The sequence below is a fragment of the Schistocerca nitens genome, chromosome 2 (genome assembly GCF_023898315.1).
Source record: "Schistocerca nitens isolate TAMUIC-IGC-003100 chromosome 2, iqSchNite1.1, whole genome shotgun sequence".
Lineage (NCBI taxonomy): Eukaryota > Metazoa > Arthropoda > Insecta > Orthoptera > Acrididae > Schistocerca > Schistocerca nitens.
Genome location: NC_064615.1, coordinates 103,762,856 through 103,776,416, shown reverse-complemented (window position 1 = coordinate 103,776,416; position 13,561 = coordinate 103,762,856). Strand labels below are relative to the sequence as shown.

Sequence of the window (13,561 nt, the reverse complement as noted above, 5' to 3'; positions counted from 1 at the left end):
GAGGTGTTAATAGAGATCTTCAGGTGAGGGAGGAGCTCCTCGATGTAGTAGCCATGAAGAACACTACAACCGGAGGTGATATTTTAAGTAGTGTTGAAGAAAGTGTTGAAAATATAGGATTGTCATGGAATTTTTTAGTTTCAGTGTCTACAGATGGTAGAGGCATACACTAAGCTAATAAAATTATGAGGCACGTGTATATTCTCCTTTATTTGTTTCATTTGTCGCAGTAATAATTCGTGAGTGATATCCCTGCAGGTGGCCGCGGGTTTACATCGACTGGCGGCAGCTGTTGTGTGCCCCACGTGACTCTCCCCACTCTCCGCTCTGGTCCGGTAGTGGGGGTAGCGTGCTCGCACTGCTCCGTGCTCGCGCCTTGCTGCTCACAGCTTGCTCCGCGAGCACGTATGTTGTGAAGCCCTGTCCTATGTCATTGAATGTGGAATTCCCTGTGTAAGCAGTTATAAGAGTGACAAACTTAACTCCAACCACTGTGCTGCTTTCAATGCGGGCATGACAACCAACAATCTGTCGGCCCGCATGAATGGCCACCTACAAACTGTGACCAAGAAAACAGCTGCATCACACAGCTGCTGAACATGCTCCCTTTCACAATGTGTTTCACTTCAGTGTCTGCTTCACAGCCTGTGCCCTCTGGATTTTTCCTACTAATACCAGCTTTTCTGAATTGCGTAGGTGGGAATTCGCCCTGCAATATATCCTACATTCCCGTAACTCTCCTGGCCTCACCCTTCACTGGGCCCTGTCCTTCAGCTGTCTATCCCCCTCCCCTACTCCCACTCCAGCACTACACGGTCTTCTATTCCACCAGCACACCCACTTATCTTTTTCCCCTTCTATACTTCTCCACTCCACTTCCCACCCCTCTCCCCCCTCCCCTACCTCACGCACCTCACCCTTCTCAAATGTCCTGACTGTACCTAGCAGCACTACCCTGTCCCTACCACCTCCCTGCATACTCCGACAAGCAGCACTACACCTTCTTCCAAACCTATCCTGCTGTCTCTGTCTCTCCCTCCCCATTGCAGCCCCCTTTCCCCCATAAAGTGCTGTTGCAGTCCACAGTCTGGTCTCAGTGGCCAGAGACAGTAATCAGGTATGTGTGATTTGTGCTTGTGTGAATGTGTAAATGTTTTTTTTTTTAATTCAGAAGGTCTTTTGACCAAAAGCTTAAATGTATAGCATTCTTTTTGTTGTGTATGTCTGTGACTCAGTGTCTTCTCTGTATTGTGAGTAGCAATTTATCATTTCATTCTATTGTTGTTATTCCATCCTGTTTCCATTGTTTGATTTTAAATTTCTTTAAGTATATGTGTAGTTCAAAAGACGAATTAGTAAAAGATATAATTAATCAAGTAAATTTTGCCATTCCTCTTTGCCTCCGTAACTGAGTTGTCAGCATATTTGTCTGCTATGTGAAGGACCTTAATTCAGTTCCTGTTACTGCCAGGGGCTTTTTTCTTAGTGGAAAGACTGGAACAGGGAGCATTCAGCCTCAAGAGGTCAGTTGAGGAGCTACTGGAAAGCAAAGTAGTGGTTCCACATTTCAGAAAGTTGAAAGTAGCTAGGATAGAAGTCTTGTCCATTGCCACCACATCCAAATGGCTTCCAAAGGCAGAGGATGGCATTGTGGCTGATCTTCTTCACACAGTTCTTGAAACCTGATGGTGAATTTAGTTAATGATGATCCAAAAGTAATACAACATTAGATGTATAAGGCCATTCGAGGTATAATGAAATAGGTGTCAGATGTTTTACTAAAATTGGTTAGAGCTGGAGGAAAAGTTACACAAAAGGAACTAACAAAGTTACTGTCAGAATGTTTGTGAAAGCAGTCAATTTTTCCAAAACTTTTTAACAGTTCTCTAATTATTCTCTTACACAAGAGGGAGCTAGGGATGGGGTGGGGGGCAATGTAGACATGTCAACCTCAGGTTTAGCATATAGAAGATATTAGCTAAATTACCAGCAGAATGTCACATGCTGTTGACAGTGTTCTTTTTACCTATATGGCAGAGGCAACAGGAGGGGTGGTGACCTAAAGTCCCTCATCACGAGTCTTCGCACCGACGTCCTAATTAAATTCCAAACCTCCTGCATTGTTTCATGAAGTGAGGTCATGTGATATTGTTGATACCATCCTTATCAACATCATCATCATAATCATCCCTATCATCCAGAACTTACGACCCAAGTGTAACAAAATATGTACTTCACAACCATTAGTATTAGGAGGACTGGCATTAGCAAACTACCTACAAGTACCGCAACCAGTGAAGTTTTTCTTCATTGTTTTCAGTTTTACTTCTTAAGCTACTTCACAGTTTGGATCTGATTTTCAGAGATTGTTGAGGCAGGGGCCACATATGGCAGTCATGTGTGCATGAGTTGTGTCAGAGTGATTGTGTAAAGGTGTGTATGCTCTCATTTTCTGACAAAGGCTATGGCCAAAAATTTAGTTGTGAGAGTTTGATTGTCTTTTCTGTGTGACTGTTTGCACCTCAGCAATCATCTTTGCAGTGAGTTGATACCTATCCTCGTTGGTACTGATTCTCAGAGTATTTGTGCAAGTTATCTGTTTCATTGATTGATAACTGCAGCTTCATTTCATCAACATGGGGTCTGTGACACGTGAATAGCTGGCCACGCTTGTGGACTTCCACGATGGGCCAAAACCACAGGCCATTTCTGCAGGTATCTCTAACAGACTGGGCCTGCCGATCTGAAGCCCATCATTTCCCGCTAATATGCAAACCTTACCATCAGATCTAGTCTCACCAATTTTCTGCAGGCCGGGTCTATTTGTGTGTGGGATAATGTGGCGGATTTTCATGGTTTATCCAAAAACCCAGGACTGTGGTGGTCCTCAGCAGGCCAGAGACCATGGGCAGTGGATTGCAGGAACTGCGACTGTCCCACCACAAGTACATTGTACAGTGTGGCATTTTATAGACATTTTATTTCTTCTAGTACATTTTGGCATTTTGAAAATAATTTATGTATTAGAAAGTATGCACAATAAGAAGAAAAAAATTGTGGCATTTGGTGGCTGTTTGTACACTAGTAGTCACATATTTCTCAAAAGCATAATCACATAATACTTGTAAAATCATAGACATAACACAGTCACTAATAACCAACAATAACGAACATAGTTGAACCAAAATTTTATTGGTGGCCACCTATAGTGTTGGTTTACACAACTGTTCCCTGCCTTATACACTTCTTTCAAGAGGCCTGCTTTCTTATAAGGTTACTTCTGAAATCAGTGAAGGTATTTTAAATCTGGCTTGTGACTTCAAGGATATGCATATTTTTGTCACCAAATGTGTTTTATTTTATTGAAAAAAAAATAACAATGGTGGTCTTAATAAAACACACATACCATTTGACTTGCTTGCTTTCGCCATCTAAAAACAGTTCATTGAAAAAGATGTTGATGTTAGTACTTATGATTTTTGGTCACATGGAGAAGAAATGCAGAAGTCCTTACATTTTTTTGTCAACTTATGTCTTACTTAGCCTTGAGCTGTCAAAATTTATCAGGGAAAAATGCTAAAACTTGTCTGGAAACCAGAGAATTTCACATGGTGATACTTGTGGCAATACTGCTTCAGTACAGTGTCTTTATAGGTCAGTAGTGTGTTATAATTATCGTACAAATGCATTATGCTTAAAAATTACTATAGAAAGTATGTATAATTAAATAAAAAAGATCGAAGTGAAGAATACATTGTAAATACAAAATCAATTTAAACTAAACTTACAAATGAAAATAAACAAATAACTATACAGTAACATTTTTATCTGTATGACATGTATTCAGTCAAAGCCCCAAACACTTTATAAACATATATTTAGTACAAAAAATAAAGAAAAATGGGCACAAATTTTTATTGCAATAACAAGAAAATGACATTTTTTCTCAATGTGACATCTTTTCAGCCAAAGCCACCATCTTTGTCAAAATGCTTTGCACACACATACAGAACACTTCCAGCACACGAACCACTACGAATTTCTTGCACTGCACACACAGATTTTTAGTTTTGTTCGAACTTTTGCATCCTCCTATCTGGCTGGTCTTCCACACGGGTACTTCACATATTTCAGTGGTCGCAGTGAATGTATGAACAGATCCTTTCCATGATTGTATGTACAGCGGAGGAAAGAAACATTCATCGGCAAACTTTTTCTCCTGTTGTCTCTCTGTAAAGGATCCAGGCATTGATACCAGTAAGGCCTAGGATGCCGAAAAACACATGCATAGACCATCTGTGGCAGCCAAACTTTACAGTGTACAAACGAGACATCTGGTCCAGAATATCAACTCCAAATTTCCTAGAATTGTAGAAACTCACAGTTTCAGGGAGTTTCTTCTGTGTTTGTTTGTCCACTGCAACTGACTGGTACACTGTGCTCAACAGAACAACATTTTTCTTGGTCTTCTCCTGATATGAGGTAATTGTTATGTCACCAGATTTGTATAAAATAGTAGCATACAAAGATCTGGCAGTAGACTTCGCTGATGGAGAAACTTCTCTTCCGGTTTTCTGCAGTGTACCCACCATGGTTGTGTTCTCCCACTTCAGCTGCTCTGCAAGACGTTTTGCTGTGAAGGAATTGTCACATGTTGCATTTCTTCCTTTTGAAGTATAATGTTGCATAAGACATGTAACAACATGCTCTGCAGTGGGTATGTTATTGGGTCTTTCACTTCATTTACACAAGTAAGGAAATCCATTCACCATTTATTTACTACTGACATATGCTGCGAGCCAGGACTTCCAACCAAATTTGTCTGGTATATTACTCATGTTGTATGTCCGCCCCCGGTAGCTGAATGGTCAGCGCGACAGAATGTCAATCGTAAGGGCCTGGGTTCAATTCATGGCTGGCTCAGAGATTTTCTGTGCTCAGGGACTGGGTGTTGTGTTGCCCTAATTATCACCATTTCATCTCCATTGACACGCAAGTCGCCAAAGTGGCATCAAATCGAAATACTTGCATCCGGTGAACAGTCTACCCAACGGGAGGCCCTAGTCATGCACTCATGTTGTATGTAGTAGCACTGAGCTTTGCATGGGTAGAATTGCTCATCAGTGGTTATAAATGCACCTGGTTTGTAGTTCTGGATACAGTTAGCTATGAATTCTATGTGGGGTAGCTGCTGTGAAGCCTTCGGTCTTAAGGCTTTCGACATGAGTGTACTTGTCATGAAATCTTAAAAATGGCATAACTTTAATGAACTTATTTCTTCCTATAGTGCAAAAGAATAATAATGCTGGCCCCCACACTTGAGACCACAGAAGTTTCAAGGGGAAATTCTTTCCTCCATATACTCCATGTGCATACATTATAGCTATAGCAGCTTCTAATTAGACAATATTGAGTACCCATGCATCATTTTGGAGAAGTTCTCAGGCTCGAACTTCTGTAAAGTTTTTATGTTCTGTAGAATATTACTGTCTTATCAACACTCGCCATGCACTCAAATAACTGCCTGCAACCATAAGTTTCTTAGTATTACACTTTGGCCCAGGAGTTTCAACCAACATGTTGTGACACCCTAATCTTCCAGGTGGATGCCCTTGTCCAATTCAAGTCCACACTGTTCTATCAGCTGCAGTGTCTGCACTTCCAACTTCCAGATGCTGAGATGGATGTGATTTTTTTTTCTGATTTTTTCCTCGGCTTTGAGAAGGACTTTGTTATACCACTGGAATCAAATGTGTAAACACTGGGTTGTTTGTTTGTTGTTTTACAGGTTCTGAGTATTCATCTTCTGACTCTGATGATTCTGTTTCGTGGGGCTGATATTCTGTGTAATTTTTGTCATCTTTGTCATCCAACTCATCACATTCAAAAATATCTTTTTCTTCAGAATTTTCTTCTGGTAAACTCTTCACGTAATTCAGTAATTTTTCATCTGAACAAAAACACGGGCATGCCGTAATGATGAGGAAGAGTGCTAAACTTCTGCAGAGCACAACAGCATATTGACAGAGAACAGTTACTAAAGTATGTCCACTCTTCCACTGAATAAAGTAAAAAAGCCTTGTAATTACAAGGTGCTTGTGGTGATAGCACTCACCTTACTATTACTTTGTAAGGTTTCGGTTTTAGTTTGTGCACAGCTATGTGAGCAGAAGCTACCAGCACACCAACTTGAAATGCTAAATGGCACAACAGTTCCATCATACTTCTTACTGAGGCCATGCCAAACTCTCCTAGTTGGGCTTTAGCAGTCGGAGATGGTAGTGGCCAAGTTTGTATGTGTTTGTGTGTGTTTTGTCTACGTCTGATGGGTGACTTAGTCCGATAGCTGAATTGTATCTAGCATTCCTTATTCAGTTGCCTGCCTGCCACTCAGTGCCTTCTTTAAGTGGTGAGTAGCAGTCTATCCTTTTCATATTGTTGATATTCCATCCAAGATTTTTTATTATTTGATTTCATCTAGTTTTGTTCTCAGTTGAAAGCAATATGCCACCTGCCACACTGTGCGAGCAGTGAGTCAAAATATCATATAGTGATCACAACTTACCTAAGAGGATATTTGTTCCCACACAGCACCAGAGACAGCACTAGCATTGTACTTGTAGTATATTCTAAGCCTACACTTGATGATATAGTTTTCTTGTTGAAATTGTAAAATTATTTTCCATGAACTTTTTGCAGAATAGTAACACTGATTCACTCAAAGATTATTCTTATTTGTGTTGCCTCATATGTTTTGAATGATCCACTCAAACTTATCAAGAAAACAGAGAGTGCTGAAGATTTTGTAACAAGACCATAGTGTGGCCTTCACTTTATTTGTACAATATATCTGGTTTTTTTTTTAAGCTAATGAGTGAACAAATTTAATTTGCAGGTGTCTAGCCTGGGATGGGATGACACTCATTCTTGGAGGAAGTCTTGGAAGTCTGTATATATGGGACTTAGTACAAGTTACACTACTTAAACAAATTGATGCACATGCAGGTTTGTAATTTGTTGGTTTTGTTTTATTTTACAGAACACAGAATAATATGACATTTCGTCACATTTTGCTCATTAATTTATGTAATTGTATATTCGCAAAATTAACTAAGCACTATTTTCCAATAATTTCTCATATTACATAATGCTCTCATAGCGTAGATATTTTTTCTGAAGACACACATAGGAAATATTAAAAAATGTAATGACTTAAAAATGTGTTGTTGTTGTGGTCTTCAGTCCTGAGACTGGTTTGATGCAGCTCTCCATGCTACTCTATCCTGTGCAAGCTTCTTCATCTCCCAGTACCTACTGCAACCTACATCCTTCTGAATCTGCTTAGTGTATTCATCTCTTGGTCTCCCTCTACGATTTTTACCCTCTATGCTGCCCTCCAATACTAAATTGGTGATCCCTTGATGCCTCAGAACATGTCCTACCAACCAATCCCTTCTTCTGGTCAAGTTGTGCCACAAACTTCTCTTCTCCCCAATCCTATTCAATACTTCTCATTAGTTATGTGATCTACCCATCTAATCTTCAGCATTCTTCTGTAGCACCACATTTCAAAAGCTTCTATTCTCTTCTTGTCCAAACTATTTTTCGTCCATGTTTCACTTCCATACATGGCTACACTCCATACAAATACTTTCAGAAATGACTTCCTGACACTTAAATCTATACTCGATGTAAACAAATTTCTCTTCTTCAGAAACGCTTTCCTTGCCATTGCCAGTCTACATTTTATATCCTCTCTACTTCGACCATCATCAGTTATTTTGCTCCCCAAATAGCAAAACTCCTTTACTACTTTAAGTGTCTCATTTCCTAATCTAATTCCCTCAGCATCACCCGACTTAATTTGACTACATTCCATTATCCTCGTTTTGCTTTTGTTGATGTTCATCTTATATCCTCCTTTCAAGACACTGACCATTCCATTCAACTGCACTTCCAAGTCCTTTGCTGTCTCTGACAGAATTACAATGTCATCGGCGAACCTCAAAGTTTTTATTTCTTCTCCGTGGACTTTAATACCTACTCCGAATTATTTTTTTTTTTTTCCCCCTTTACTGCTTGCTCAATATACAGATTGAATAACATTGGGGAGAGGCAACAACCCTGTCTTACTCCCTTCCCAACCACTGCTTCCCTTTCATATCCCTCGACTCATATAATTGCCATCTGGTTTCTGTACAAATTGTAAATAGCCTTTTGGTCCCTGTATTTTACCCCTGCCACCTTTAGAATTTGAAAGAGAGTATTCCAGTCAACATTGCCAAAAGCTTTCTCTAAGTCTACAAATGCTAGAAACGTAGGTTTGCCTTTCTTTAATCTTTCTTCTAAGATAAGTCGTAAGGCCAGTATTGCCTCACGTGTTCCAGTATTTCTACGGAATCCAAACTGATCTTCCCCGAGGTCAGCTTCTACCAGTTTTTCCATTTGTCTGTAGAGAATTCGTGTTAGTATTTTGCAGCTGTGCCTTATTAAACTGATTGTTCGGTAATTTTCACATCTGTCAACACCTGCTTTCTTTGGGATTGGAATTATTATATTCTTCTTGAAGTCTGAGGGTATTTCGCCTGTTTCATACATCTTGCTCACCAGATGGTAGAGTTTTGTCAGGACTGGCTCTCCCAAGGCTGTCAGTAGTTCCAATGGAATGTTGTCTACTCCGGGGGCCTTGTTTCGACTCAGGTCTTTCAGTGCTCTGTCAAACTCTTCACGCAGTATCGTATCTCCCCTTTCATCTTCATCTACATCCTCTTCCATTTCCATAATATTGTCCTCAAGTACCTCGCCCTTGTATAGACCCTCTATATACTCCTCCCATCTTTCTGCTTTCCCTTCTTTGCTTAGAACTGCGTTTCCATCTGAGCTCTTGATGTTCATCCAAGTGGTTCTCTTTTCTCCAAAGGTCTCTTTAATTTTCCTGTAGGCAGTATCTATCTTACCCCTAGTGAGATAAGCCTCTACATCCTCACATTTGTCCTCTAGCCATCCCTTCTTAGCCATTTTGCACTTCCTGTCGATCTCATTTTTGAGACATTTGTATTCCTTTTTGCCTACTTCATTTACTGCATTTTTATATTTTCTCCTTTCATCAATTAAATTCAATATTTCTTCTGTTACCCAAGGATTTCTACTAGACCTCGTCTTTTTACCTACTTGATCCTCTGCTGCCTTCACTACTTCATCCCTCAAAGCTACCCATTCTTCTTCTACTGTATTTCTTTCCCCCATTCCTGTCAATTGTTCCCTTATGCTCTCCCTGAAACTCTGTACAACCTCTGGTTTAGTCAGTTTATCCAGGTCCCATCTCCTTAAATTCCCACCTTTTTGCAGTTTTTTCAGTTTTAATCTACAGGTCATAACCAATAGATTGTGGTCAGAGTCCACATCTGCCCCTGGAAATGTCTTATAATTTAAAACCTGGTTCCTAAATCTCTGTCCTACCATTATATAATCTATCTGATACCTTTTAGTATCTCCAGGGTTCTTCCATGTATACAACCTTCTTTCATGATTCTTAAACCAAGTGTTAGCTATGATTAAGTTGTGCTCTGTGCAAAATTCTACCAGGCGGCTTCCTCTTTCATTTCTTAGCCTCAATCCATATTCACCTACTATGTTTCCTTTTCTCCCTTTTCCTACTACCGAATTCCAGTCACCCATGACTATTAAATTTTCATCACGCTTCACTATCTGAATAATTTCTTTTATTTCATCATACATTTCTTCAATTTCTTCGTCATCTGCAGAGCTAGTTGGCATATAAACTTGTACTACTGTAGTAGGTGTGGGCTTCGTATCTATCTTGGCCACAATAATGCGTTCACTATGCTGTTTGTAGTAGCTTACCCGCATTCCTATTTTCCTATTCATTATTAAACCTACTCCTGCATGACCCCTATTTGTCTTGTTCCTCCTGCCACCGAACTTCACTAATTCCCACTATATCTAACTTTAACCTATCCATTTCCCTTTTTAAATTTTCTAACCTACCTGCCCGATTAAGTGATCTGACATTCCACGCTCCGATCCGTAGAACGCCAGTTTTCTTTCTCCTGATAACGACATCCTCTTGAGTAGTCCCCGTCCGGAGATCCGAATGGGGGACTATTTTACCTCCGGAATATTTTACCCAAGAGGACGCCATCATCATTTAATCATACAGTAAAGCTGCATGCCCTCGGGAAAAATTACGGCCGTAGTTTCCCCTTGCTTTCAGCCATTCGCTGTACCAGCACAGCAAGGCTGTTTTGGTTATTGTTACAAGGCCAGAACAGTCGATCATCCAGACTGTTGCCCTTGCAACTGCTGAAAAGGCTGCTTCCCCTCTTCAGGAACCACACGTTTGTCTGGCCTCTCAACAGATACCCCTTCGTTGTGGTTGGACCTACGGTACAGCTGTCTGTATCGCTGAGGCACGCAAGCCTACCCACCAACGGCAAGGTCCATGGTTCATGGGGGGGCTTAAAAATGTAAGAAAGCCTATTATCAAAGCTTTAGCTACTTATTTTGCAGCCAATTAAAGATGTTTGTTAGTAAGGATTTCTGTAGAATTTAAAAAATAAGATGGAATTTGTGCTTTGAAATCAGATGTGATAAATTAACAAGAATGATGAAACAGTTTATATGTGAAAGGCAATACTTCTCACAATCCAAAGTAGCTTTATTAAGTTGTTCATTGTTGAAATGAATAACCTTTATCCTGTGACAAATCTGACATTTTCCAGGTTGTGTTATTATTATTATTATTATTATTATTAGTAGTAGTAGTAGTAGTAGTAGTAGTTGTAGTAGTGGTGGTAATATACATTACATTTTTTTGCTAAGCAGTCATAAACAATCCTCCACAGTTTCACTGATTCCTGCTGACAAAGTTATTCATTTTATTTACATGTAATCAATCAACAAACATATTCATGGCATTAAGATCACCACTTTTTATCTTCTCTGCTAGAACATTGAATAATGGTGCACGAATGGCCTTAATCGCACACAACAAGCTAACACCAGGAAGGAAAACATCAAATATCATTGTCCTTACACTTCAGTTCTTGGTTCCCACTCTTTTTAACATGTAACAACTGATCTGTAAGACTGGAAGGTACTGTCAGGGTTAATAAAACTTCCTGCTGCCACAAGCATTCTGGTTAATGATCTAAATTCATACATACACTGCTGCATCTTAGTTGTGTTACACCTGCCCACATAATGCAGTGCTCTGTTTTGACTGACCCCCACTTCTTTGACCACTCAAGGAAACAAAATGATTCTCAGTTCCAAATCCTTATCACTCCTAATGGGGTAAGCTTGCAGTTTGGAACCAGAAGCATCTTTACATTGAGAAAATGCTTTAGAAAGTCCATAGGTCGATAAAGAACAGCATCTTAAAAGAGGCTGCTGAACAGTGACGGAACTCTGGCTCTTTCTTGGAATGTCTTTTTTCTTATCTATAGAGGAGAAAGATTGTTCAAGAAAGTACCACTATTTATGCAGGTTTAGATCTGTATTGTATTGCCAAAACTCTGAATTCCATTAAGATGTTAATAAACTGCGCCCTTTTGACAGAAATGGATACTTACCATCCATAGAATGTGTCTGTAATGTTAAACTGCTTTAGAAATTCTGTTATAGTAACAGACATGCACAACTCTTTCTATTCTAGTAAGAGAGGTGTGTTTTAAAGGGATTCCATGATTCATCATCATTTTTACTTCCCATTTATCCTGCATCAGGCAGAGATGGGACAATTGTGGCACTTCTCCACTTCCACCATTCCTCTTTAACTTTTTAATCCAGTCCAGATTCCTTATTCTTAAACTGGTCGTGATCGAGTCAGTCCATCTTGCTCTGGATCTCCCTCTTGCCCTCAAACTTGGACCCCATCATTGGTGTTGGTATTAATCTATCTTCCATTCCTTCTATTTGTCTAAACCATTTTAATGTACTCTTCTCAGATCTGTCATTGAACTTTTCTACTCCAATTTCCATCCTAACATCTTCATTTCTCACCCTGTCTCTTCTCATTTTCATTTCTCCGGAATTTCATTTCACTGGCTTGGAGTCTAGTCTAGTCACAGAGTTAAACTCTATGTAAGTGGCAGCACAGTCCCAGTAGAATAACACAATGTCTTTCAAGTTGAGCACACACACCAAAAATAAACAAGATGGCACAGTTATGATATGTTCTTATTAGTTGACAATGTCAATGGTGATAATTGATCGCTGTCCCAGTAGATCATTGTAGAGATGTAACACAGTCAACCACACCACATGTAGATTCACAATAAGAAATAATTACATTGGATTAGATTCAGTTTTTTTCCATAGACCCAAAACTCGGATGATCCTCATGCCTGTGTAACATGTCAGGAAATAAAACATAAAAAACATAGAGCAATTGAATATAATACTCAGTTCCCTGATCATTTGTTAGGAGATTGTCCAAATATGTGAATACATTACAGTAAACTGGAACTACTAATGTTTACAGAATTAATATGTTGTCAGAGTGAAACCCAGTTGTGTACTTTCAATAAATTTATAATACATAAAATACCTAATCTTTAGACTGATGTGACCAAGTGCTGTCAAAACTGAAGTCTAACAAACATTTTTACTTAAGTTGGTCTAACAGTCCCTGTTAAGATATTCATTTATAGAGTAGCTGGAGGTGCCTATCAGGAAGTTTTTCAGGCTCCATTTAAAATGTAAACCTAGCTTTTAATAGTTGCTGGCAGTTTATTGAAAGTGTATGTTTCTGAATATTGGACCCGTTTTTGGGCACAGTAAGTGATTTCAGGTCTTTATGTACATTGTACTGATTCCTACACTATGCATTGAGATATTGGTTGGAAATAGACACACATTATTTGCAACAAATTTCATTAAGAAATAATTTACTGAGCAACAATGGTTAGAATACCTAGTTCCTTAAACAGATTTCTACCTGATGTTTTTGGATTTACACCACAAATAAGTCTTATTACCCGCTTTGGCACTCTAAAAACTTTTTCTCGGTTTGATGAGTTACCCCAGAATATGATTCCACATGACATAATAGTATGAAAGTAATCAAAGTATGCAAGTTTTTTTAATACTTACATCTCCTACATGTGACATAATTCACATTGCAAATTCAGACTTGTGTAGGCACTTCAGTAATTCTGTGGTATGCCCTTCCCAACTGAATTTATTATCAAGCTGTAATCCCAGAAATTTAACTCTGTCAACCTCTTCAACCTGTGTGTCCTCATATGTTGTACATGGACTGGAAGGAAATTTCTTACAGGTTCTGAACTGCATATAATCTGTCTTTTCAAAGTTTATTGACAATGAATTAGTGCCAAACCATTTATCAGTGCCAGTGAAAATTTGATTAGCAGCCATTTATAAATCTGTACCTGACTTGCTATTTATTGCAATGTTTGTATCATCTGTAAACAAAACAACCTTAGCATTTGGCAATGTAACAGATGAGAGGGCATTAATGTACACAAGAAAAAGCAACAGGCCCAAGAGGGAACATCAATGAACACATGTAATTAAT

General features: G+C 39.1%; 1 protein-coding gene across 1 annotated transcript in view; it reads left to right on the top strand.

Annotated features, from left to right (window-relative positions):
* Positions 1-13,561, top strand: part of LOC126235774 (protein FAN-like) — a 163,455-nt gene that overhangs the window by 125,606 nt on the left and 24,288 nt on the right. The window contains exon 17 of the mRNA XM_049944576.1: positions 6,896-7,005. Coding sequence (XP_049800533.1) covers positions 6,896-7,005 — 110 coding nt within the window. The remainder of the gene's footprint in view (positions 1-6,895; positions 7,006-13,561) is intronic.